The following is a 22,701-nucleotide window of genomic DNA, read 5'->3' on the forward strand; positions in this document are numbered from 1 at the left end:
TATTATCCTACAACTGATCAGCTTATTGTACAGAGAAAGATCTCGGCTGGATGAGTTTGGACCAAACAGAAAACAGAAAACTCAAATTTCTTCAACCACGTCTCTCTCTGGGGGTGCTTAATGGTAATTACAATGGTGCAATGGGGGAAACAGGGCCCTAGTCCTTTGTATTGTGGCTGGATACGGTTTCCAAAATACTCCCAGTGGTAGGAAACGAGTGAACTACCACGTATTTTAGACCTGTTTCATGTCGTACACATTTACGGCCGGAATTTTAAAAAAATAATCACGAAGCCACATATTTTTCTTACATAGTCGAAAAGAAACTCATCTGCCGTGACATTGTTTCACAATGCCGTGACCCGGATTCGAACCGGGGTTGCTGCGGCCACAACGCAGAGTACTAACCACTATACGATCACGGCGAGCTACGATGAGCTGACGGGTTTAGAGAGGCAAAAACGAGGTGTCTTTAGTAAACCCTCCCCGGAACTTTGTCAAAGTGGTGCTATTGTTAGTGATTGAGGTAAGCTTCAGATATATGATTTAAATAAGCAATATACACACATACATTGCACAACTTTTAATAATTATCGGCAGCAAATGGAGTTAGTGTGACATTATAAGAGCATAACTTCGGTTATTGTCTGCCCGACGTTACCACCTGGTGGATAAACCGACAAACTGCTACAGCCGCACCACGTGTGGTTTTGCTAAGCCTCCTCGCTCTGGTTGGCTGCCCTTGCTGCAGACGTAACACGTCTTCCTGTTTTGTAACACTCTGAATGTGATTGTTACCAAACACTGAATTTTTCTACAGCAGTTGATCTGAATCGCGCAAAGTTGAAAAGCCCCAAGAAGGTAAAGTTTTTCTTTTTTTGGCTTGAAATGTTTGAATGTTATTATATCCTGTAGTTATCATACCGTTGATTTATTGCATTGCATGTTAGTTGCAGTTTAGAGGTTTCTGCAGGTTCTGCCGCTGAAGTGTAAATTTAAGCGGATGCTCAGAACTCCCAAGGAATCATCATGTTGTTTTGTGAAACGTAATGTTGTTTTGTTTGGTTTAAGATTTGTGCTGTATTTACCGTAGTTTTAAAGATCTTAACTCTTAGTCGTTTACATTTCTGAGGCTTCTGTGTCTGTGTAAGGATGTGCTCTCCATTAACTGAAATTTATGAGGTGGAGAGGAGGAATGGATGTTAACCTACAGCATCAGTTCCTTTAAAAATTTAGTTTATGTGACGCGTTGACACAAGCTCACTGAAGATCATTAACTTGATGTTTTGGTGCCTTATGTTTGTGATTCACGTGTCCGCAGGTATGGCTCACACGTGTATTCACTGGTTCCGCAAGGGACTCAGGTTGCATGACAACCCAGCTTTGATGGCTGCTCTCAAGGACTGTAAGCAGCTGTACCCTGTGTTCATACTGGACCCTTCCCTCCACAACAACGCGTGTGTGGGTATCAACCGCTGGAGGTTCCTCATTGGAGCGCTGAAGGACCTTGACGGAAGCCTCAGGAAGCTCAACTCTAGGTAGAGACACAGTCGACACTCAGCAACATTAAACACTTTTTAAAAAGTCAGACAGCTGCCATCAACCTATATTGTCATGTTATGGTATGTTTAATCTACTTAGGCTGTTTGTTGTGAGAGGGAAGCCAGAAGATGTGCTCCCCAAGTTATTCACCAAGTGGAAAGTAACCAGGCTGACCTATGAGTATGACACAGAGCCCTACAGCCTGCAGCGCGACAGCAAAGTGACGTCACTGGCCAAAGAACGTGGAGTTGAAGTCATCTACAAAGTCTCACACACTCTTTATAATATTGAAAGGTAAAAATCTTGCTGAGCATTTTCAGACAGGTGGATTTTTTTTCTGTGTTACTTGTGTTGTCATTTCTTGACTGTGTGTTTTTTGTCTTAATAGAGTACTTGAGGAAAATAATGGAAAACCCCCACTTACCTATACCAAGTTGCAAGCAATAGCGAAGACAATTGGTCCCCCTAAGAGACCAATCCCTGCTCCAACCATGGACGATATGAAAGGTATCACAATACCAGAAAAACAGACTAGTGTTACTGAATTGTCAGACACAGTTATTTGCAATGATGTATGGACATTTATCTAAAAAGCAAATGTCAACATTTAGAAGTGATTAGATTAAATCTATCCCCACTGTCAAAGATGTAAAGACACCATCCTCAGAAAACCACGAGAAGGAATATGGGATTCCTACACTGGAGGAGCTCGGCCTGGACACTGCTCCTCTTGGAGAGGATCTGTTTCCAGGAGGAGAGCAGGAGGCTCTCAGGAGACTAGATGAACATATGAAAAGAACGGTAAATTAGATTCACATCTACATCCTGTTATTTGCAGGATTGTAACAACAGACATGCCTGCATTCTCTGAAACATTTCTGTGTATGCCTTTCAGAAATGGGTGTGCAGCTTTGAGAAGCCACAGACTTCTCCAAACTCTTTGAGCCCCAGTACAACTGTTCTCAGTCCCTATGTCACCTTTGGATGCTTATCAGTCAGAACCTTCTGGTGGAGACTCACAGAGGTGTATAGAGGGGTGAGTGATGCACTTTACATACAGATATTGTAGTTAATAATGGTAAGGAAAATTATGCTGTAGTATTGTTTAATACATTTCAACAGGAAAGAAACTGAATTAATCATTGCCACTCCAAATACTTTCCTTGTGTGATTCCTGTGGTGAGACACTGTACGTGCAATGTGCTTGTATTTGCAGTAATCTTTGTCTTTGACTTGTGTGATTTTTGCAGAATAAACACTCAGATCCTCCAGTTTCTCTGCATGGCCAGTTACTCTGGAGAGAGTTCTTCTACACAGCCAGTTTGGGCATTCCTAACTTTAACAAGATGGAGGGTAACAGCGTGTGTACTCAGGTGGACTGGGACACAAACCCTGATTATCTAGCTGCTTGGAGAGAGGTATTGAGATTGAGTCCTTGAATGAAGTGTCTCTAGAGAAAATTGATGGTGCGAGAAGAGGAGTTTTCATGTTGATGTACTTATGCAATTGTTGTTAAATGTGGAGTAATCTAATTTTCTGTGTCATAGATGATTCATTGTTATTTCGCACTCTCCTTAAAGGCTCGGACTGGTTACCCCTTCATTGATGCTATCATGACTCAGCTCAGGCAAGAGGGCTGGATCCACCACCTGGCCAGACATGCTGTTGCTTGTTTCCTTACTAGGGGAGACCTCTGGATCAGCTGGGAAGAAGGGCAGAAGGTCAGCTCGCAAAGGCTGCAGCTGCTAATATCACAAATATTACAATACTACTGCTACTAATAGTAATTATTATTAGCTATACACAACACTTGTGTTTTTTTTTTCTATCATGAGTCCAGCAGTACATATGCTAAATCAGTATGGTACCTGTAACATTTTCTCACTGCTCATGAAGGTGTTTGAGCAGCTTTTATTAGATGGCGACTGGGCTTTGAATGCTGGAAATTGGCAGTGGCTATCAGCGAGCACCTTCTTCCACCAGTATTTTAGGGTTTACTCTCCAGTGGCCTTCGGGAAGAAGACAGACAAAAATGGAGACTACATCAGGTAAGATCTATCAGCCAAACATATTACCTAAACAATTCACATTCATTACATGTATCGTTTCAAATGATTTACCATTTCTCCTATGTTTACAGGAAGTACCTCCCTCTTCTGAAGAAGTTCCCAGCAGAATATATCTATGAACCTTGGAAAGCTCCACGCAGTATCCAGCAGGCAGCAGGATGTATTGTGGGTAAAGACTACCCACATCCCATTGTACAGCACGAAGTGATCAGCAAGAAAAATATTCAGAGGATGAAACTTGCTTATGCCAAAAGATCCCCAGAGTCACCTAGCAAAAGCAAAGGTACTGCAAGAAACATTCAGGAGCATTATGTCCTTTTATATTAGTCATCCTTCAACTAAATTCTGTTTCTTCTTTTGTTTTTATTTCTTTGTTTTGCTCCAAGGTGTAAAGCGGAAGGCTCCATCCATCATTGAAATGATCAAGAAGAAAGCAAAAGTAAAGTAATTAGAAATCATGTTCAGGTTTTGGTATCTTTCCAGTACTTTAGTTTTATCTCAGTCCACAGTTTGCTATATTGTGTTTTTATTGGGATTTTCATTGGTTATGTTTTTTATATCATTATTATTGTTACTTTTATGTTGTATTTATGTCAGTGTTTAAAAGTCCCTCTTGGATTTAAAAAAGGTCAGGTGAGAGACTGCACAGAGATTAGGTCATGTTTTCTAAAGGTTAATAACCTTGTGTCAAATTGTTATTATGTTACATAGGGAAAAAAATAAGCAGGTCTGAATGTCTCCATGTTAGAAGGGTGTAAAAATAGACTTAAGTTAAAAAACAAAATTAATGCAGACAGTAAATATGGTAGATATGCATTAAACTTAATGGTTCGGTCAGTTCGCCCACCATACAATTCAAGGAGCACATCAGAAAAAAGTACATTAATTATGGACAATGAAAGAATGGTTCTAAAAAAAAAAATAGAAAATCAAGAAAAGTGGAAAATTTAAAGTTTTAAATCTTGGATAAGATAATCCAACATCTCAGTTTGATTGACATCAGACATCAATTGTATTGTGTCAGTTTGTTGACATTTGCAAACAAACTGACACAATTTACACATGATTTGTTTATGAGTCAGATTGTATCACTGTCAAATAAGATTCTTGTTATATTAATAGTAAGCATACACTTCTGTCTTCTATCTGCTGCCATTAAAATAAAAAAATCTTACACTTAGAACTTGGACGTGACTACACAGAGGATTGTGTCCAATCGTACAGCTGTCTCATATACTCAAAACTAAGACAACTGTTTACAGGTGAAATGATCTTTTCAGCTCATGTTATCAGCTTGCAAAGTTTTATGTCATTTCCATATCATTCAAAATTGTTGCTCTTTAATAAAATGTCAAAATGAAAATTAATATTGTGTCTTAACTAATAAAATGTGTGGGTCCTAAAACTGCTAGGTCTATGTACTGTTATTCCCACTAGATGGCGCTGCAATACCTGAAGAAAAACTCAACTCAAGTACATGTATACAGAGAATATTCCCCCAAGTATATTCTTAAAAGTTATTTAAAGATTTAATCTGTTATGTGTTTTGGAACATTTGTAATGGAGTTAATTTAACTGTCATAAAAATGAGAAATAAATAAATAAATTTTTAGAGTATCTGTGGTCAGCACAGAACATCTGACCTTTTATATGTTAACTCTTTGCAGAAAAGAAACAGAAAGTAGAAGTGATCTGTTAATATTTTTGGTGAATAATATTGAATCTCAATTAATCTCAACGAATATTAAAAATAAAAACAATCAAATTTTATTTGATTTTAATTTGATTCTAGCTACAATGTCATTTGTCTGCTTTCTATAAGGAATTCATTTTTCCAGCTTCCTCATTCCTAAAACTTTGCTTTCCTTTTTTTTTCTAAATGTAGCAATGAGCATCAGTTTTTTTTCTTATCAGGATTATGCTTGAGATGCAGTATTACATAAGGCCTGTTAATCAATTACTAATTGTGTCAGTGCACAATTGGTGAAAGTCAGTATGAACAGGGCTGTGCTACATAAAGGCAAAGATGTAAGTGAGTGTGTTTGGGGCACACAGCTGTTCTTGGAGCTCAAGTCTTCTCCTGTTTCTGCTTCCTTGGAGCTGACACTGGTGTGAATAACCAGAGGATGATGTCACAGGCTCAGTAGCAGGCCAGGCGGCCATACAAAGCCAAGCTCAGTTTCCACAGAGACCTGTCAAACATCAAAACAATCTGCTCTCTGACTGTGCATTAATGTACAAGGGTGTTTTGGGGTACACTTGGCATTGGGTCACTCTTCCGGTAAACTTTCATAGCAGAGCTCAGCAAGCCTGGGTGAACCGAAATCACCTATTCAACAATGTACCTGCATGCATTCCAACATTTTCTGATATTATGAAAATGTTTAGCCTTAATCCCAAAAAGAATAATTAATTTTCAATCAAAATTCCAAGAATAGCTGGCTCCTCCTGTTTGTCCGTGGGTGTACCCCTCTCCCCATGGGTCCACGTCGTCACCTCACCACTCAAACCATCTTGGATCTGGGAACTGTAACATCCCAGCTGAATTAGAACAGTGTGTTCCCATGCAGCTGGTGTTTCATGTAGCTGAAATAGTAGTGATTTATCTCAGGAGGCTGCTCCACAGGCAGCAACATGAAAGAGTTAATCCCCACTTTATGCAACAAATTTTTATGGCCATAATAATAGGACAGGGGCTCTCCAAGGTTCAAAAACGGTTCTTCTTTAGGTTACATTACAAAATAATATGAGTTCAATCTAACACTTGATTAGCAAAGCTCTCAATACAAGCTACTGCACGGTGGGTCAAGTGGGTCAGTGTAAGTTTACATCACCATTTTATGAGGGTTACCACAACACCAGTGAACATGCCCGTCTGTTTATAGGCTTCAAAGCAGACAAATAACAGACATACATTTCTGTTGATCAATACAAAGGTACCAATATGGTTTTACATGACAAACTGCAGACCATCTATTCATAAACAAATGCTATAACTCTTAAATTGCAAAAAAAAGTACATAAACAGTTATAACTATTTGTTAAAGACCAAAGGGTCGCCTTCTTTGGTGGCCAAGTAAGACTAAGCTGAGGAAAAATAGTGAAGCTAATTTTTTTTTTTTAAAGAAAAATCTAATTATCTCTTTTGTTGTACCAATGACATTATAATTGGAGAAACATTGAAGGACAAGAGGAAGCTGCGAGTAAAAGGTTCATGAACACGTGCTGAAAGGTCACTATTTATTAGAAGTCCATAGAGGTGGTAAATAAATGCCACAGTGAAACTGAAGAGCTGATGGGTGTCCAATCTGCTTCAGTTTTCTTGCTCTATGTTTGTCACCATCGGGGACACACACGCACACACCCCTCTGTACACATCCTGAATGACAATGGTCCTGTTGTCGTGGGATGTCCATTACCACACAGGTTCTAATGACTGATTATAACAATTTACATTTGCCCCACAGGACCCCCCTTTTATTTCTGATAGAAGCACAATTATCTTTGCAAAAGAGATAATGGTATAAACAAAGCCAGAGGTAGTGATCTCAGAGAGCATCATTAGTAGCCCCCCTATAAATCTGCACCACTAAGCCACTACAGGATTTTGTGTAGAGCTATAAATGGCAAAACATGAGGCAATAGACATGCAATGCTAAAATTATGCACTCCACTACAGACCTCACGTGCACTGAGATTTGGAGAGAGATTAAGACCTTAACATGGGACAGGGCATAACATTCCTGGGATGTTCCAAATAGTAAGGAAAACAAACTTCTGAGAAAACCTTGGAATGGTTATTGATGTTTTAGCTGGTATCTAACCAGATCTTTATTTTTTTTATATGGATTGTAATTTTGCAGGCAGATAAACTGGTGTACTTAAGATTTTCCTCCACTTGACCAGAAGCATAAATATATGTTTCTTTTTTTATTTCCAGTTATTATATATTAGAAATTCCTCTTCCATCAGCAGCTTTCCTACATGCTTAAGGGGATACATGTTCAAACACAGTCACATGACAGAGTCTTCTGGTTTCTGTTCTGTTTCACCGCCCTGATGTGCTTTCATCACTCTGTATACACCCCAATGGAGAATATCCACAACACACAACTGTGTTTTCCAGCCTCTCTACAGCTGACTGACGTACAGCCAAATACAAGATCCTGCAGCCTATACATGTCAGTCACCAGTGTGTGTGTGTGTGTGTGTGTGCGTGTGTGCGTGGTATGCTATAACTAATGGAATCCATAATGAATTGCCCAACTGTGTGTTCAATTTCCATTGCTTCCATTTTCCATTGGTTCCAAGAGTCTTAACATATTCCATTTAAAAATGTTCTTTTAAAATTAAATTCTTAATTTAATCTAGGTTGTTAAATCAAATCACTGCGTCACGGCCCTGGCAGGGAGCTACAAAAGAATATGACGAATGGATGGAACAGAAAAAATGTAAATAGATGAAAGGAAGTCATGCAGGCATGTGTAATATGATGAGCATACGTAGTAACCCGAGAGATAATGCAGTTTGATACTTTTGAACTTGGACGAACACACTCGGGAAGCTGTAACTCATTGTAGTAGTATCAGTGCCAGTCAGTTCAAAGACAAGTTTGGGGGTTTGGAGTGTGTTTATCATGGAAGAAGTCTATATAGGTGACAAATAAAACATTTGTTAATGTCACTTTGGCATCCGGTCATCAGCCTTGCAAGTTAATTTAATTTCTGCTTAATATTGAGATTGTCCCAGCATTTTGTTTTCAGACTGAGCCAAGTATTTGAATCAGTCTTGAATCCCTGGAGAATAAAATCACATTCGTCTGACTAAATAAATAAAAATTAAATGAACTTGTTGATAAATGCTCTCTCTCTCTCTCTTTCTCCCTCTCTCTCTGTTTGTGTGTGTGCAACAAAGTGTGTGTAGATGTGTCTGTGCATCCTTGTATGAAGATTAGAGCCCATATCTCTTTGGGAGTCAGTGGGATCTGCCTATATAAGGCTGTTCTATTCCTACTGCTTTTCCTCTGGGGACACAATGCAATTGTCAGCCACTGAACAATACATGTCTGAGAACTTAGCAAACTTCACTGTCTTGAATAAACATATATATATATATATTTAAATGGTTTTACAAGAGGTGATTCTGGGAAATACTGGGCTAAATGCTGTTGCATGATGACCTCAAGCTGTTTTTGCTATGTTCTACTTATATTCGAGAGTTTCCTAACGCCACACTTTTTAAATAGGAAACTACGTGACAGTAAGAATGTGCTGCTCATGTTAATGCGCTCAAAACTAAAGGCGTCATCCTTTTGACTGACAGGCTCAAATGATTCTTTAGCACAGCCTGTAAACACAGCTAAAAAGTTGGACAGAGGATACCCAAAGAGAAAATCTTTTTTGTCTTTGCGAAACTGTAATTCACTAATAACAGAATGAGAAAAAAAGACTTAACCATGTTTCTTTAAATTCTTTTCCTGGTATCTGGTGAACTAACAGATCTGGACATGGAAAATGTTTTGTTTTATTTTTCTTTTGTTTTTGTTTTTAAAGCATCTTCTTGATTTTTTTTTTACATTTATTTCTCTACTTAAGATATATATTTGGTGGATCCATTAGAGTTTTTCCCCCCCTCTTTATAAAACAGCTACAAAGATGAGTTTTGGAAAGTGTGATGTGCTCTTGTGCCTATTTGCAGGCCAACTATAAATAGTCCAGGAACCTACGCATGCTCATGTTTGATTGGAAATTGCAGTGCCTTAAGCCATTGCTGTGGGGTGTCTGTCAAAGGAAGGAATGAAACTTGTGTATGGTGAGTTAACTGTGTAAAATAGATTGCTGAATGTTGTTTATGTAGCTACTGGATAAGCACATGCAGAAGATGTAAAGTATATCTTAACCTAGCATCTCTTGTGCTGAATAATTGTGTTTTTAATATACAACATTTGTTTTTAATGTTTTACAACTTTATTGTTTTAAAGTTTAAACTCTTCTCTTGGCAACAAAACAATATCTGGTGGAAAATGACTTCATGGAGGACAACAAGACGCTCGTCTAATGGGAATAGGCGGTCTTCCAATGGGGAAGATGTCAATGGAAGCGGCCGCCTTGGTGGCTGCAGCTACCTCTCTAATGTGAGGCCAGAAAACAGGTACAGAATCCAGACTAACTCAGGGTGCTGTCCTTCCACTTGAACCATCTCTGCTGGGAACATGCAGTATGTATGATCCCAGCATGTATTTATTCTATAATATATCTATAATTCAGGGTTTTACCTAACCTGGGATGAGCATGTGTTGCATGGTGTTTTTTTGTTTGTTGTTGCCATGGACGGCAGAGTTTAAATAAACTGCTTATTAAGAGCACAATCTCAGCTATGCACCATTGGCCCCTTTTCACATCAAGGATACACGACAGCGTCTGCATGGGAAGATTTGTTTATAGCACAAGTAGGTGTTGCTCTTCAGGTCCCCTTTTTAATTAATCTTGTGTAATATTTGATTAAACTGCTGTTCTTCTTTAAACTACTGACGCAGGACAAACCGAGTAACATTATCTGCCAGTTATCTTGCATTGTTGCTTTAGGGGAACTTTCACTCTGTCAGCCTCAGCTGAACTTTGCAGAGACCACTGATTATGTCCTTTAATTAGCATATCTAGTGTATTACCAAAGCTAAAATCAAGAATTACCAGTGATTTGTGTTCCTGATTTTAGTTACTGAATCATTACTGAATCTAATTTTCTGTTCTCCATCTGTATTGTTTTGCTAAATGTAGATATATTCACAATATCTTGTTTAGTGTTTGCTTCAAAACAATAATAGTACCAACTGTATAACATTTAGTGCCTTGTTTATTAATCATGAGTAATATTCAGTGAAGCGTAATGATCTCACCTGACTGTACACTGATCTAATACTCAAGCCTTTATCATTTCATTCATATATTCATATTTCATTCATATCTTTGGATGATCACATTTTTCATGCAATGAATGTAAATATGGGCTAAATGTAAAGCTTTTTATACTGAATACTGTAGTGAAAGATCAAAGAAACATTTTATTTAAAACAAAACAAAACAAAACAAAAAACAAGTTAATTGTATTTGCCTCCAAAACTCACAACTGTTTTGGCCTTTGATTTCAGTTCTTACATTCATCATTTTACATATATTTTGACTTGGGACTTTCTTTTAAATGATATGAAAAAACTAACAAACAATCAAGCCCAATATATACAGATAAAAAACTCCAATAAACAAGGTTTTTTAAATGATAAAAGACATATGAATCCAAATAAGTACCATGACTGACCAACTCCATTTTCTTGTAAGGAGCACACTCTGCAGTGTGATTGCTCATTTAACTGAAGAAACACAGCCGTCCTTTGAAGCTACCCTGAAGTCAAAAGCTGTGTCCGAAAATTCAAACGTGAAGTTTTCCTGTGTGGTTAGAGGTAAGCATTGCCTACTCCATACATCTGAGCAACTGAACTGAAATATAGCACAAAGAAACAAAAATAATAATCTAAAAAAAAACAATGCACTGTACGTTTTTGTGCTTATGCTGCATTTTTTTAAAAGAAGGTCAAAGACAAGAATAATACAAAGATAAACCTTTTGAACACCGACAAAGTTGGGAAACTGTCAAATTTAAGTTAAAAAGAAAATGCAATGATTTCCAAATTGCATAAACCCATGTTTTATTCACATTAAAAATAGAAAACACATTAATTGTTTAAATTGTGACATTTTACAGTTTAATGAAAAATCTTAATGTGTATTAGTTTTTCTGCTATCCCTGCGTGAGGCTGGCGACCTGTCTAGAGTATACCCCACCTCTCGCCCTCTGGTGGCTAGGATGGGCTCCAGCCCCACTGTGACCCTGACAAGGAAAAGCAAAAAAAAATTTTAAAAAATGGATGGGTGGTTGAATGACTCGTTTTGATTTTGATGGCAGAGAAACATCTTTGAAAAGTTGGAACAGGGGCAACAAAAGAGAAGAAACTAATTAGGTTAACTCGCAAGCGGTCAAAAACATGACTGGGTATAAAAAGTTGAATAGTAGAGAGGCAGTTTGTTGGCAGCAAAGATTGGGCAAAGCTTCACCAATCTGCAAAAACAGTATCCACAAATTGTAGCACAATTTCAGACTGATTCTCATCAACATAAAATTGTTAGTTCTGTAAAAATTTCATTATCTGCAATACATAATATTATCAAAGGATTCTGAGAATCTGAAAAATATCTTTACACAAGGGGCTAGGCTGAACATCAATATTGGATTCCTGTGATCTTTAGGCCATGAAGCAGCTTTGCATGATCCAGATGTATGATCTCAGAAACACTTCCAAAAATCAACAATTGGCAGCTTGCACATCTGGGAAGTCAGCATGCTGAAAGGTATATACAGCCTTCAGACTGTATCTTTTTCAGTTTATCTCAGCAAGACAGTACTAAACTGCACACTATATCTAACACAGCATGGCCTTGTAGTAAAAGACTCCAGGTGCTGAATTGGTCTGCCTGCAGTCCAGACTTTTCATTAATTGAAAACATTTTGCGTATTGTGAAACAAGATGCTACACAGTAGAAAACATGACCCTGTCCCAACTTTCTGAGACATATTTCTGCCATCAAAATCAAAATAAGCTAATACATGTTATGAAATATTAAAATGTCTCAGTTTAAATTATATTGTTGACCTATGGTATTCCAGTATCTATTTACAAATGATTGCAGTTTTGTTTTTTTTTTGTTTTTTTCTAGGATACCCGGCCCCTCAGGTTACGTGGTATAAAGACGACATGCAGTTGGATAGATACTGTGGACTTCCTAAATATGAAATAGTCCACAATGGACAAAATCATTCCCTGCATATTTACAAGTATGTATACTTGAAAATGCTGTTTGATGATATCCACAAAGGAGATATAAGGAAAATTCAAATAATAGCTTTGCCATCTAAAATGTTTTTCCTTTCCAATAACTGCTGCTTGATGTGATATTGATTAATTTCCAGGTGCACTGTGGAGGATGCAGCTATATACCAGGCCTCAGCCATCAACAGTAAAGGTATTGTTTCCTGCTCTGGTGTTCTGGAGGTGGGTGAGATGAACGAGTTCAAAATCCACCAGCGTTACTTTGCCAAGGTCAAACAGAAGGCTGAGAGCAGACGCAGGGAAGCAGAAGGCAAAGAAAACCAGGAGCCACCACGAACCATGAGTCCCGATCGTACACAGAGGAAACGCCGCTCGACAATGGAGGCTTTTCTTAGCACACCAAGCTCAATGGAGGATGATGGTAACGAGGAGAACCATCAAGCTGTTGTTCTAGAGACAAAGCCCAGGTTACAAGGGGCCCCTGGGGAGGAGGTTAAAGAAAAGCCAGTCCCAATCCCTAATGGCATAATGTCTAGTTTATCTAAAGGAGAGCCTGTTAATAATACTGGCAGTAAGGCTGAGAAATGTTTATATGACGCTCCCCAGAAGATTTTTACGACACACCAAACGAAAGCTCCCTTTATCAAGAAAAAGATTAAAATTTCCAACAGTGCAAAAGCTGGAAAAGCAGACGGTCTAGCAGAGAGAGTGTCTGAGGAGAGAAGGCTGAAAGATGAGCCCTCGGTCTCTGCAGCTCTGACCTGTAAAGAGTCAGTTCAGATCCAGAGGAATTCAGATGAGATTATGGAAGTAGAGATTATTTCTAGTTCATCAATTACACATTCAGAAGTGACAAACATGATAAAAGAAGATCAGAAATCTGCATCAGAGGTGGCAGTGTTTCCTCAAAGGCCGTCACAGGATGAAAAGATATGTACAGAGGTAACAGTGGCTTCAAAGAAAGAGCAACTCACTGTGCCACTGTCCCCTGTTGCTTTTGCTTCTTCACGCCATCCTGGGTCAAAAACCGAAGGTGAAAATGCTGCAAAACATGAGCCGGAAATTGGATGTAATGGTACAGAAGAAAGTTTGAAAAGACAACAGCAAATACCTTACATTTCCTCAACACAGCCACTGTCAAGTGTTAGATCAACACTCCTAACCAAATTAAAAGAGGACATTCACGCAACAATCATGGATGGTGATGTAAAGACAAAGCCTTCAGTTGATGGATCTCTAGTCCACGAACACAGTGAGTCAGTGGATACACCTTGTGACAGCAGGACTGCTTTATTTCAGCATCCATGTAAACCGGCTGGACACCAGCTGTCTGAGAAGGAAACAAGCCACGGCCAAAAAAAGGGGCCTGCGTCTCAACTACCCACGCCAAGTGAGGTGAGGGAACCTTTTCACATGAGCTCATGAGTGCTTTGTGCTGCCAAAATCAGTCCCATCACTAACACAGGCATCCAAAATCTATTTACAGCTTTTACAAGTATCCCCCACTGGGTCACAAGAATTAAATGACGCACATGTTGACAGTTGCAGTAGATATACTGATGTAGTGGGTCTGATTTTGTTTTAAGTTTAAAGGTCTGAAAGTGAGATTTTCTACATTTTTAAATATAAACAATTTTATTATTCTTTGAAACATTATTACAAGAAATAAGCAGACTACCAGAAAGTTAAAGTAATGACTTTGAAGAAGCCTACACTTTGGTTTATTGAGGGATCGACACAACTCTCATGTCTGTAAATTAATACGAAGCTTCTCTCAGTTAGTCTAACTTAGCAGAAAGACTGCAAATGGGTAAAGCAAGATTTGTAAAATGTTTTTGCACAGATCAAATAGCTGAGATGTAATATGTTATTCGGTAAGCCGACTGTCCTGGCAAATGGATTTTGGTTAGCTGTTTCCTGTCAATATTTCACTGCCAGCTGCAGCTTAAAATGATGCAGAGTTGGATCAGTTATCACATCCCATTCTTTAGATCCTTTTCTAGAAAACAAAAAAGTGTCATCCTTTAAAAGTTTTATCATTCCTTGCAATTGAATGAAAGTATTTGTGATAGGAACAAAATTTGTCATTTTAATTCACTGCATTAAAAAATAAATAAATGACTGGCTGGGAAACAAAGTTATCACTGATTGTCAGTCTTTATACTGCTTACGCAATCACATCAACCTCTACTGCATAGCTGAATACTGACGGCACCTATGACTGAGACAAAACACTGAATGGCTGGAGCGGCACTTAAAATAATTTGCATTCCTTTGGGGCCAGTCTTGCGTGCAGGATAGCAACCTTCATTTTAAACAGGCCTTCCCATACCAGACTTGCAAAGAGGATAAGAGAAAGAAGCAGAAATATAGAGTAATTCTCTTGATTGTGTAGACTAAAGGCTGCTTTTTGAGGCACAGTATTGCTTAATATCCTAGACTATATTGGGTCATATTAAGGCTTATGTCATCCATGGTTCAGTTCACTAACAGACTTTAATAACTGCCTCTCAACAAACATGCTTTTATACCATATTTATGTTTTCCTTTATTAATTATGCTTAATTGAAATCACACTTCTTTGAGGTTTTCCAGTATATTGGCAAGTTGTCTACTGAATGATGAGCAATATTTCTTAACCTATTTATCAATTCAAGAATCGACTAAAACTCAACTCTTGTTTGGCGTTGGCAATGGAGCAGATTAACACACTTAAACCTTTCTCCAGTTCATAAATTTCTCTTTGTCCTAAGGTCTTCTCATTCCTTTCCCTGTTTGTTGCTGGTTACACAGTTGCTGTTGATAAAAATTGCATGTGTTTATCCATGACCAGCATAGCCAGGGATAAGGGAATATGTATTTACAGCTTGGAAAATCTGTGCTTGTATTATGTCCCAAGGTTACACAAGATCCCACAAAGATGAACAGGAATGATGCACCTGTCAGCCTTGAGCTACCACCAGACCAGTGTATGGTCAGCTCGCGACAACAAAAGACTGCAATAGAAAGGCCAACCGTGGCAGATGACATCCAGACCCCTCTTTTGCATAGTGGTTTTAAAACAGCCATTGACACGATGACACAGGACGCATGGGATCATTCCAAGGCATCAAATGAAGTTCTTTCCACAAAAGTACAGAAGTCACCCCTCAAAAGCCCTGTCAGTGGCGAGAACGCTTTAGGGTGTAATATTTCGCTCAGTATCCTGGAGAGTCAAGTTAACACAACTATAAAAGCTGTTGAAGGGACAGAAATACAACATGATGAGAAGGCAGAGCTCACCAAGTTGTTGGTAGAGAGGGACAATCCAAATGAGAAGATAGTTAAGATGGAAACTGAAACTGCTGCTGTAAATGTGACTGAACAAACTAAAACAGAAGAGAGCAAAGATGCAAGGAACAAATACACTGGAGGAATCATTGAGGATGCACCTTGCAATGAAACTGGGCAGAAAGAGCACATATCAAAAGTGGTGAAGAAATCTAGTTTAGACTTAAAACATTTGATGGAAGATATAAATGACACCTCTCCCTCGCACTTAACAAAAAGCACAGAGAACACAACCTCAGTAGAACACATCAAAGGTTTTCAAGAAATTTCAAAACCCGAAACAAAAATAATTTCTATTGCTGAACTTTTAAGATCACAAATAAAAGCTCTTGAATCAACATTGGCTAATCCAGTATCTGACATACCACCCCATTCTAACTTACTACAAAATCAGAGTGTAACAGCAAGGGCACGCCAGGAATTAGTACAAGATAACAGAAAGCTGGAGGTGAAAAAGTTCATGCCTAAAAGAGAAAATAAGAAAGGCGTTGACGAGTCACCCCCCACAACCATAAAGGCAACACTTATGGAGGTTTATCATCAACTTCATAAAACAGACTACGAGCAATCTAAGACTCAAAGTGCAACATCACAGCCTCTTCAGGCTCTTTTGATGCCACCCATCTCTGCTATAGACAGTGGAACAAATAAAGTCATGGCAGGACTTCACGGAAGTGTTGAAAAATATAATGGAGGTGCCATGGATATTGGCAAGGAAATCCAACCTTCAATTCTAGTTCAGCCAGAAAATTGTTCTGTTGTTGTTTCTCAACAAACAACACCCAAACTAAATTTTCCCTCTTTAACTTCTGAAGTCAAACTGATCAGTACACTTTCAAATCTATGTGGAACTGCCAGTCAGGAACCTGAGTCTCCACTTACAGTGACAAATAAGAAGCAAAGTATTCAAGAGGCAAATATAGTAAATTCGGAGCGTACCAAAGATGAACATGTTCAAGGCAAAGACGTGCAATTCACGCAAAAGTTAACTCCAGAAATTAAGCTCAGCAGCACAAATGAAAGGGATTTGACAACAGTTTCTGATCAGTGCAAAATGGAAGAGCAGTACACAAATACAAGTTCTTTGCAAAGTAATGAAAGGTTTCCCTCTGAAACTGGGTCTAACACTCAAGGGAATAATCTTCCACTTATTCTCAAGGAGGTTAAGGAAGGTTTACCGTCAGACTCCACAGCCAATCAAACTGCAGAACCTAGCCCATCATTGAAGAAAAGAAACTGTGTTTCTCCCATCCCTTCTGCTACTCCACAAGAGCTGGCTTCTGGGGCTCGCCGCAAAATCCTAACACCCAAGGCCAAACCTGAAGAGACCACAGAGGTCACATCAGCAACTGATAACCAGACTCTGAAAAGGGAAGCATCTACGCAGAGCAGCAAGCTTTCCACAACTGCTGTGGCCCTCTCTGTATCTCCAAGCGTGTTGCGACGGTCATCTGCACTTCAGCCCACAGGTGAACAAACCTCTCAACTAGAAAGGCATTCACCCATCTTGAGCAGAAAGAAGGTGGCATCAGAAACACCCAGCCAGCTGCCTGCTGAGGAGATTCAAACTGAAAGGAAACCTGAAGAGAAGGACAAGCGTAACCCATTCAAAGGTAAAAAAAAAAAAAAAAGGCCTGAAGGTCTCATGCTTTAGCAGAATTCACTCATGTGAGACAAAGGAAATGTTTTAGTACTTCTGTATTTTACTACTTTTGAAAAGCCACTATTGCATCTTTTCTGGCCATATCAGACAAGACACCGTGAAAGGCAGCAATCCATGCTGCAGGTCATCAGAGAGACGTGATTCACAACCTCCTCATTAGAATTTAACAAAACCAGAAGTTTCTCCTTTTCATGAATTCATTTTCTGTATACAGGCTGGTTCTTATAGTATCTATAACAGACCTTTGCTATTTAATTTGTATAGGAAAACTTATAAAACTGGGCACTTATGGAAAAATGTGTCTGTTTGTTTAATTTTATTTCTCTCCAGCTCCTCAAGTTATCCGTAAGATTAGGGCTGAAACTTTTGCAGATGCCTCTGGACACTTGAAACTGTGGTGCCAGTTTTTCAACGTTCTCAGTGACTCGACTATTAAATGGTACAAAAATGAGGTGGAGATTACTCAGGTTAAAAGAAAGTAAGTTCTCAGAGTGATCTTTTTGGAAATATGTTACATTCTTTCAATATGTACTGTAAGTTTAGGTCTTCTTAAACATTTTTATATTATTTCTTAATTGTATGTCTTCAAGAGCAGGGGATGAAGCCCAGGTCAATCTTGCCATTGTTCAGGCGTCTTCCAAAGATGCCGGTGTTTACGGATGCTCAATCACAAATGACTACGGGACAGACTCCACAGACATTCTGCTCAGTGCAGATAGTATGTACTGTTTTAAAATAACTTTGGAATACTAGATACTTAATTTTTTCCTTTCATTTCCTGACTGCAACATGATTACTTTTCTGTATTCTCTCTTTATTATTTTGCAGTCTTGACTGGACTGTCCATACGCGAGGACCTTGGGGGTAAGATGACATTTCACATCTTAAGATAACATTTTTTTTCCTGTGCTTTTCTTTTCTAACTATCACCATTAAAAACTTGTGAATGCAGTTGGGGAGGAAATCGAAATGACACCCCTAATATTCAGCAAGGGAGTGGCTGATTCTGGTGTCTGGGGCAACAAATTCTTTGGTCGCATAATGATGAAGGAATCTCATATTGGAGAAGGCTGTTCTCATAAAGTCTGGAGGGCAAAAGTCATCTACGGTCTGGAGCCTGTGTTTGAGTCTGGTAACACATGTATCATTAAAGTATGCAACCCCATCGCTTATGGAGGCAAAGAGGACAGCTGTCTTATAGATACAAACCTGGACATCATGAAGCAGGTATATAAGAACGGGCTAATGTCATAATTTATTCATGCCTTCATAAATATGTCATTCGATAAACAGCAATTCCCGTATTAAAGTGGATCAGGTGTCAATTCTGCCACCTTAATAGGATTACTATGGCACTAATCCAGTAAAGACTGAATAAATGGTGTAGGTGGAGCTGATGTTTATTGGCTATTCTCCAATGTTCTACATACAGGAATGTAAAATTCAGAACTTGGCTCGGGAATACTGTAAAATCTTTGCTGCAGAGACAAGAGTTATAGAAAACTTTGGTCCCTCTCTTGAGTGAGTACACTTTATTTTTTCTTGAAAAAGTTATAATAATGTTGTATATCTATCTATACAACAGGGACCATTAAGCATCTCCTACACCCTGACAATCTTTGTTAAACAGGGTGATTCCAGTCTATTTGATGTACCGACCAGCAAACGCTGTACCATACGCCACAGTGGAGACAGATCTCACAGGAGTGTATCAGAAATTCTCTGACCTGGACTATACTGGCAGAATAGACATGAGGACTGGCTCTGAGGTGGAGCAGAAGTGCTGTACCCTGCAGCATTGGATCTTTCAGTGGACCAATGGAAATCTGCTATTCACTCGACTTGAAGGTATGGTCACACATGAAGCCAGAGTAATATTTAATAAGTAATAAGTTTGTGTTTTTCCTGTACTTGCTATAATTTGGAATATGTCTGTGGTTTGGCACAGAAAATTACCAGAGGCCACCTTGTCTACTTATGTCCCACCTTACCCCACATCACAAGATTCACATTTAACAAGTTTGTGTTAAATTCTCCAGTATAATAAAGGTCCAGTGAGCAAATGAAGCTCAAACTGGTTGAAGAAAATATTGCTTACATACATGACCTCATATGCTAAAATTGTGCTTGCAATAATGAAAGGATATTTCAGTTTTAACATTTAAATTGAAAGAGTAGCAACAGTATTCCAGATACTTTCAGGCCCAATACGGACATTTATTTTATTTTGATATTTTTTAGGTTGTGAGGTTTGGAAAATGTGCATGTTGTCTTTCACATTTCTAAAACTGCAGAGGGTATTTAAATTGTACATCTTTCAATATGACTATGTTACACGAACAAGTAATTTTGGGGTGTCGTTTTGCAGGTGTTGACACTAAGATCACCGGTGTTGGAATTTCAGTCAAATCAACAGGGTCAGTATTATTTGAATTGTTCGTTTATGCAAATTATACTGCGAACACCTCATTTTACAGGTAATTTACATTTATAGGAATCATGTCTGTTACATTTAGCTTTGCTCTCTGTTTTGCATTGCTACAGGCATCAAGGTTTATCTATCGAAGCGAATCCCAAAGTTTTTGAACAGTTTGTCTCTCAGCACAAGTGTAACTACTTTTGTGGTCTGCTTGGCCTGCGGTCACTGAAAGTTATGGACTCTTTGCTGACACCAGCAAAGCCAAAGAGCTCCAGGAGTCCCTTGCTTCAGCGCAAGATGGCTGCAGGCTCCTCCAGCCCACAGACTGGGAGGAAAGCTGCTGGTAGCCCTAGACTGTCGAGGAAGACTGAGCAAGAAGGAAGCAAGATGGCAACAAAACAGAAAGCTGCTGATGCTCCCAAAACAATGAAAATGGCATAGAATAAATATCTCTTAATGAGACGTGAAATGTTGGATATATTCACAGCAAGCCCAGGAAGAGCTTGTGGAATGATAGAAGCCTGCTGGTACCTTATTAGAAAGTATAAATCTTACAGAGACAGGAAAAGATGTTTATTAATGATATAACTTTTTACTATTAACAGCCATCATTCCTTGCTATTTAATGTGGACTTAGGCATTTATCTAGTGTAGCAAATCCTAGGGCTAAAGCTGTTCTGTAAAGAAATGCATTAAGCTTTTGTTCTATTCATCAAATACCATAGGTTACTGATTGTGGATGCCTCTCACAGGTCAGTGTATTCATCCTATATGAATGTCAGACACTTTGGACTGAAGTGGAATTGTGTTCTATGTTGTCTATGTGTAATTCTCAACTTTACTCTTTTGTGGTCACATATATGAAGTCAAGAAGAAAAATGGAAGCAGGATATGCATTAAGCCGATCGACCTGATCTAACACAGGGAGGTCACACTTACCGTTTACAACATTCTCAAAAAAGGTTTATGTCATATGCACTGATCATCGCAAAGAAACTGATCCTGCAGCTTTGGAAAGGCAAAGAGGTTCCTGTGTTAAAGATGTGGCTTGCAGAGCTTACAAATACTCTTCACCTTGAAAAAATAAGATATACCATGAATGGCAATGTGAAAGATTTTGAACTAATTTGGCACCCTTTACTTGCATATCTTGGGAAAATATAAATTTTTGGCAGTCGGGGGATCGGGGCTCCTAGTGGGTGTTTTTTGTTTTGTTTTGATTTCTTTTGTCTGTTTTGTCTTGTTTTGTTTAGAGAAAAAGGGGGCATAAGTTCTATTAATTTGTAACAACTGTGATACTTGCTTCTAATAAAAGATATTTGAAACAGGATATGCATTAAGCCAATCACGCAATGCAGGTTTTAAAGGCTGAGAGTAACCAGCCAGTTTTCTCTTTCAGGAATATCAAGCCAAATGCAGCTGTTCACATGACACTGTTGTACAGTGGCTAACGGTGCTGTGCTTTTATATTATAACCTGACATGTTTACTTGCTACTGTAATTTGCACTGCATTTTTAGAAATTGCACATTTGAATGCAACTGGCTGCACAATAAAAGATATGATCTTGTATGTTCTGAGACTCTGTCTTAGTCCAAAATGTACCTTTTAAATTTGGAGTGTCTCTCTTACAAATGTGCCTATTATGGAGTTGGCTGACTAATAAAAGCCATCCCACTCTGTCTCAGACATCAGCTTTCACTCATTATCATATATGTATTTTACCTAGAAAGATTAGTAAGATTGTATCTCAGTGACCCTTGTTATTAATGCAGACTCTTTGAAATCTCATCAAAACATGAAGTTTCTAATTACAGCATGAGAACAGCTTAAGACAGTTTTTAAAACTCCAAATGCTTTAGCTTTATTTTTCCTACCTACAGCAGAAAATGTATGCAATAATATATTTGTCTTGTCTTTCAAGTCACATTAGTGGAGCATCAGTATACAGCACATCTTGGAATGAGTAAATCATCTAACTGATGGTACAAAATCCAACATAAACAACACTTGGTGGCAAAAATGTGCATTAATGTGAAAAGAGTGTGTGCTGACATTAAATGTGTTGTAATGTCTATGATTTTGTGTTCTAATCAAATGCTGTGGCTCCTGTGAAACAGGATAGTGTTCAAATTTGGCCATTGCATGTTTAATAACACTACCGCCGAGGGACAAATGCAATTACATTCTGTAATATCTTTGATAGGATCACACAAGCAGTGTGTGTTTACTACGTGAAAGGCTAACTTCATCACACTAATCATATTTGATTTTGTGAGTCATTGCTGATGTAAGTGGTGGCCTCGCTCATAAGTGTGAACAGTGCTGGAAAGCTAAATTCATGCAAAAAAGTGTTACTTAGTGTCACCTCTTATGTTGTCTAGTAGCACAAGGGGGTTAGAGGTTGTCACCAGAGGGGAGAGATGACAGACATTGGTGTGAATACCTGATGCTTTATGTTGTACATTTCATACTTCCTACACGCTACCATGAATGTACTGCATTACAAATTTCCCTGTAAAAGAAACCTTTTCATTACAATTTTAATAAACAATATAATAGCTTGCAATTAAGTGCAGCTTTGAAATATATTTTCACTTGACACAAGTAAAATATACTTCCTTGAAGCTTATTCAACTACAGTATGTAACTAATTCATAGGTAATTTACAGCTGATATATCTTTATATCATGGAAATGAACAAAAAAGGTCTTTGATAGCCTCATAAAAACAGCTAACTATACATAAGCATGGATAATAGCAATAAAAGACTTTCCAGCAAGCTTGGGAAAAACAAA

The 22,701-nt window shown here is 38.4% G+C and overlaps 2 protein-coding genes and 1 non-coding gene across 4 annotated transcripts; 2 read left to right on the forward strand and 1 right to left on the reverse strand.

Annotated features, from left to right (window-relative positions):
- Positions 1–353: 353 nt before the first annotated feature.
- On the reverse strand, positions 354–425 carry trnah-gug. The gene has a single exon. It is a non-coding gene; the product is annotated as a tRNA-His (tRNA).
- Positions 426–732: 307 nt separating this feature from the next.
- Positions 733–5,243, forward strand: cry5 (cryptochrome circadian regulator 5). The gene is made up of 11 exons (XM_040010920.1): positions 733–861; positions 1,322–1,538; positions 1,642–1,836; positions 1,931–2,049; positions 2,189–2,343; positions 2,438–2,578; positions 2,793–2,960; positions 3,123–3,263; positions 3,439–3,590; positions 3,683–3,894; positions 3,998–5,243. The coding sequence occupies exons 2-11, from the start codon at positions 1,324–1,326 to the stop codon at positions 4,057–4,059; spliced, it is 1,560 nt and encodes a 519-aa protein (XP_039866854.1). The 5' UTR covers positions 733–861; positions 1,322–1,323; the 3' UTR covers positions 4,060–5,243.
- A 4,085-nt stretch (positions 5,244–9,328) lies between these two features.
- On the forward strand, positions 9,329–21,485 carry alpk3b (alpha-kinase 3b). 2 transcript variants are annotated; one of them, XM_040011667.1, is made up of 14 exons: positions 9,329–9,422; positions 9,592–9,827; positions 10,946–11,067; positions 12,380–12,497; positions 12,633–13,887; positions 15,392–17,435; positions 17,816–17,963; positions 18,076–18,203; positions 18,314–18,349; positions 18,438–18,712; positions 18,918–19,006; positions 19,116–19,333; positions 19,854–19,902; positions 20,030–21,485. In XM_040011667.1, the coding sequence occupies exons 2-14, from the start codon at positions 9,823–9,825 to the stop codon at positions 20,343–20,345; spliced, it is 4,803 nt and encodes a 1,600-aa protein (XP_039867601.1). In that variant the 5' UTR covers positions 9,329–9,422; positions 9,592–9,822; the 3' UTR covers positions 20,346–21,485. The 2 variants fall into 2 exon arrangements, with proteins under 2 accessions (XP_039867601.1, XP_039867599.1); XM_040011665.1 differs by having other exon boundaries at positions 9,592–9,761.
- Positions 21,486–22,701: the final 1,216 nt, after the last annotated feature.

Source organism: Simochromis diagramma, unplaced genomic scaffold, assembly GCF_900408965.1.
Source record: "Simochromis diagramma unplaced genomic scaffold, fSimDia1.1 OVJJ01000603.1, whole genome shotgun sequence".
NCBI lineage: Eukaryota > Metazoa > Chordata > Actinopteri > Cichliformes > Cichlidae > Simochromis > Simochromis diagramma.

Coding starts and splice junctions, on each gene's coding strand:
- cry5 (XM_040010920.1), top strand. CDS start 1,324: ATGGCTCACACGTGTATTCACTGGTTCCGCAAGGGACTCAGGTTGCAT. Junction 1,837..1,930: donor ACTCTTTATAATATTGAAAG/GTAAAAATCTTG, acceptor TTGTCTTAATAG/AGTACTTGAGGAAAATAATG. Junction 2,579..2,792: donor TCACAGAGGTGTATAGAGGG/GTGAGTGATGCA, acceptor TGATTTTTGCAG/AATAAACACTCAGATCCTCC.
- alpk3b (XM_040011665.1), top strand. Junction 18,204..18,313: donor CATTCTGCTCAGTGCAGATA/GTATGTACTGTT, acceptor ATTATTTTGCAG/TCTTGACTGGACTGTCCATA. Junction 19,903..20,029: donor ATTTCAGTCAAATCAACAGG/GTCAGTATTATT, acceptor GCATTGCTACAG/GCATCAAGGTTTATCTATCG.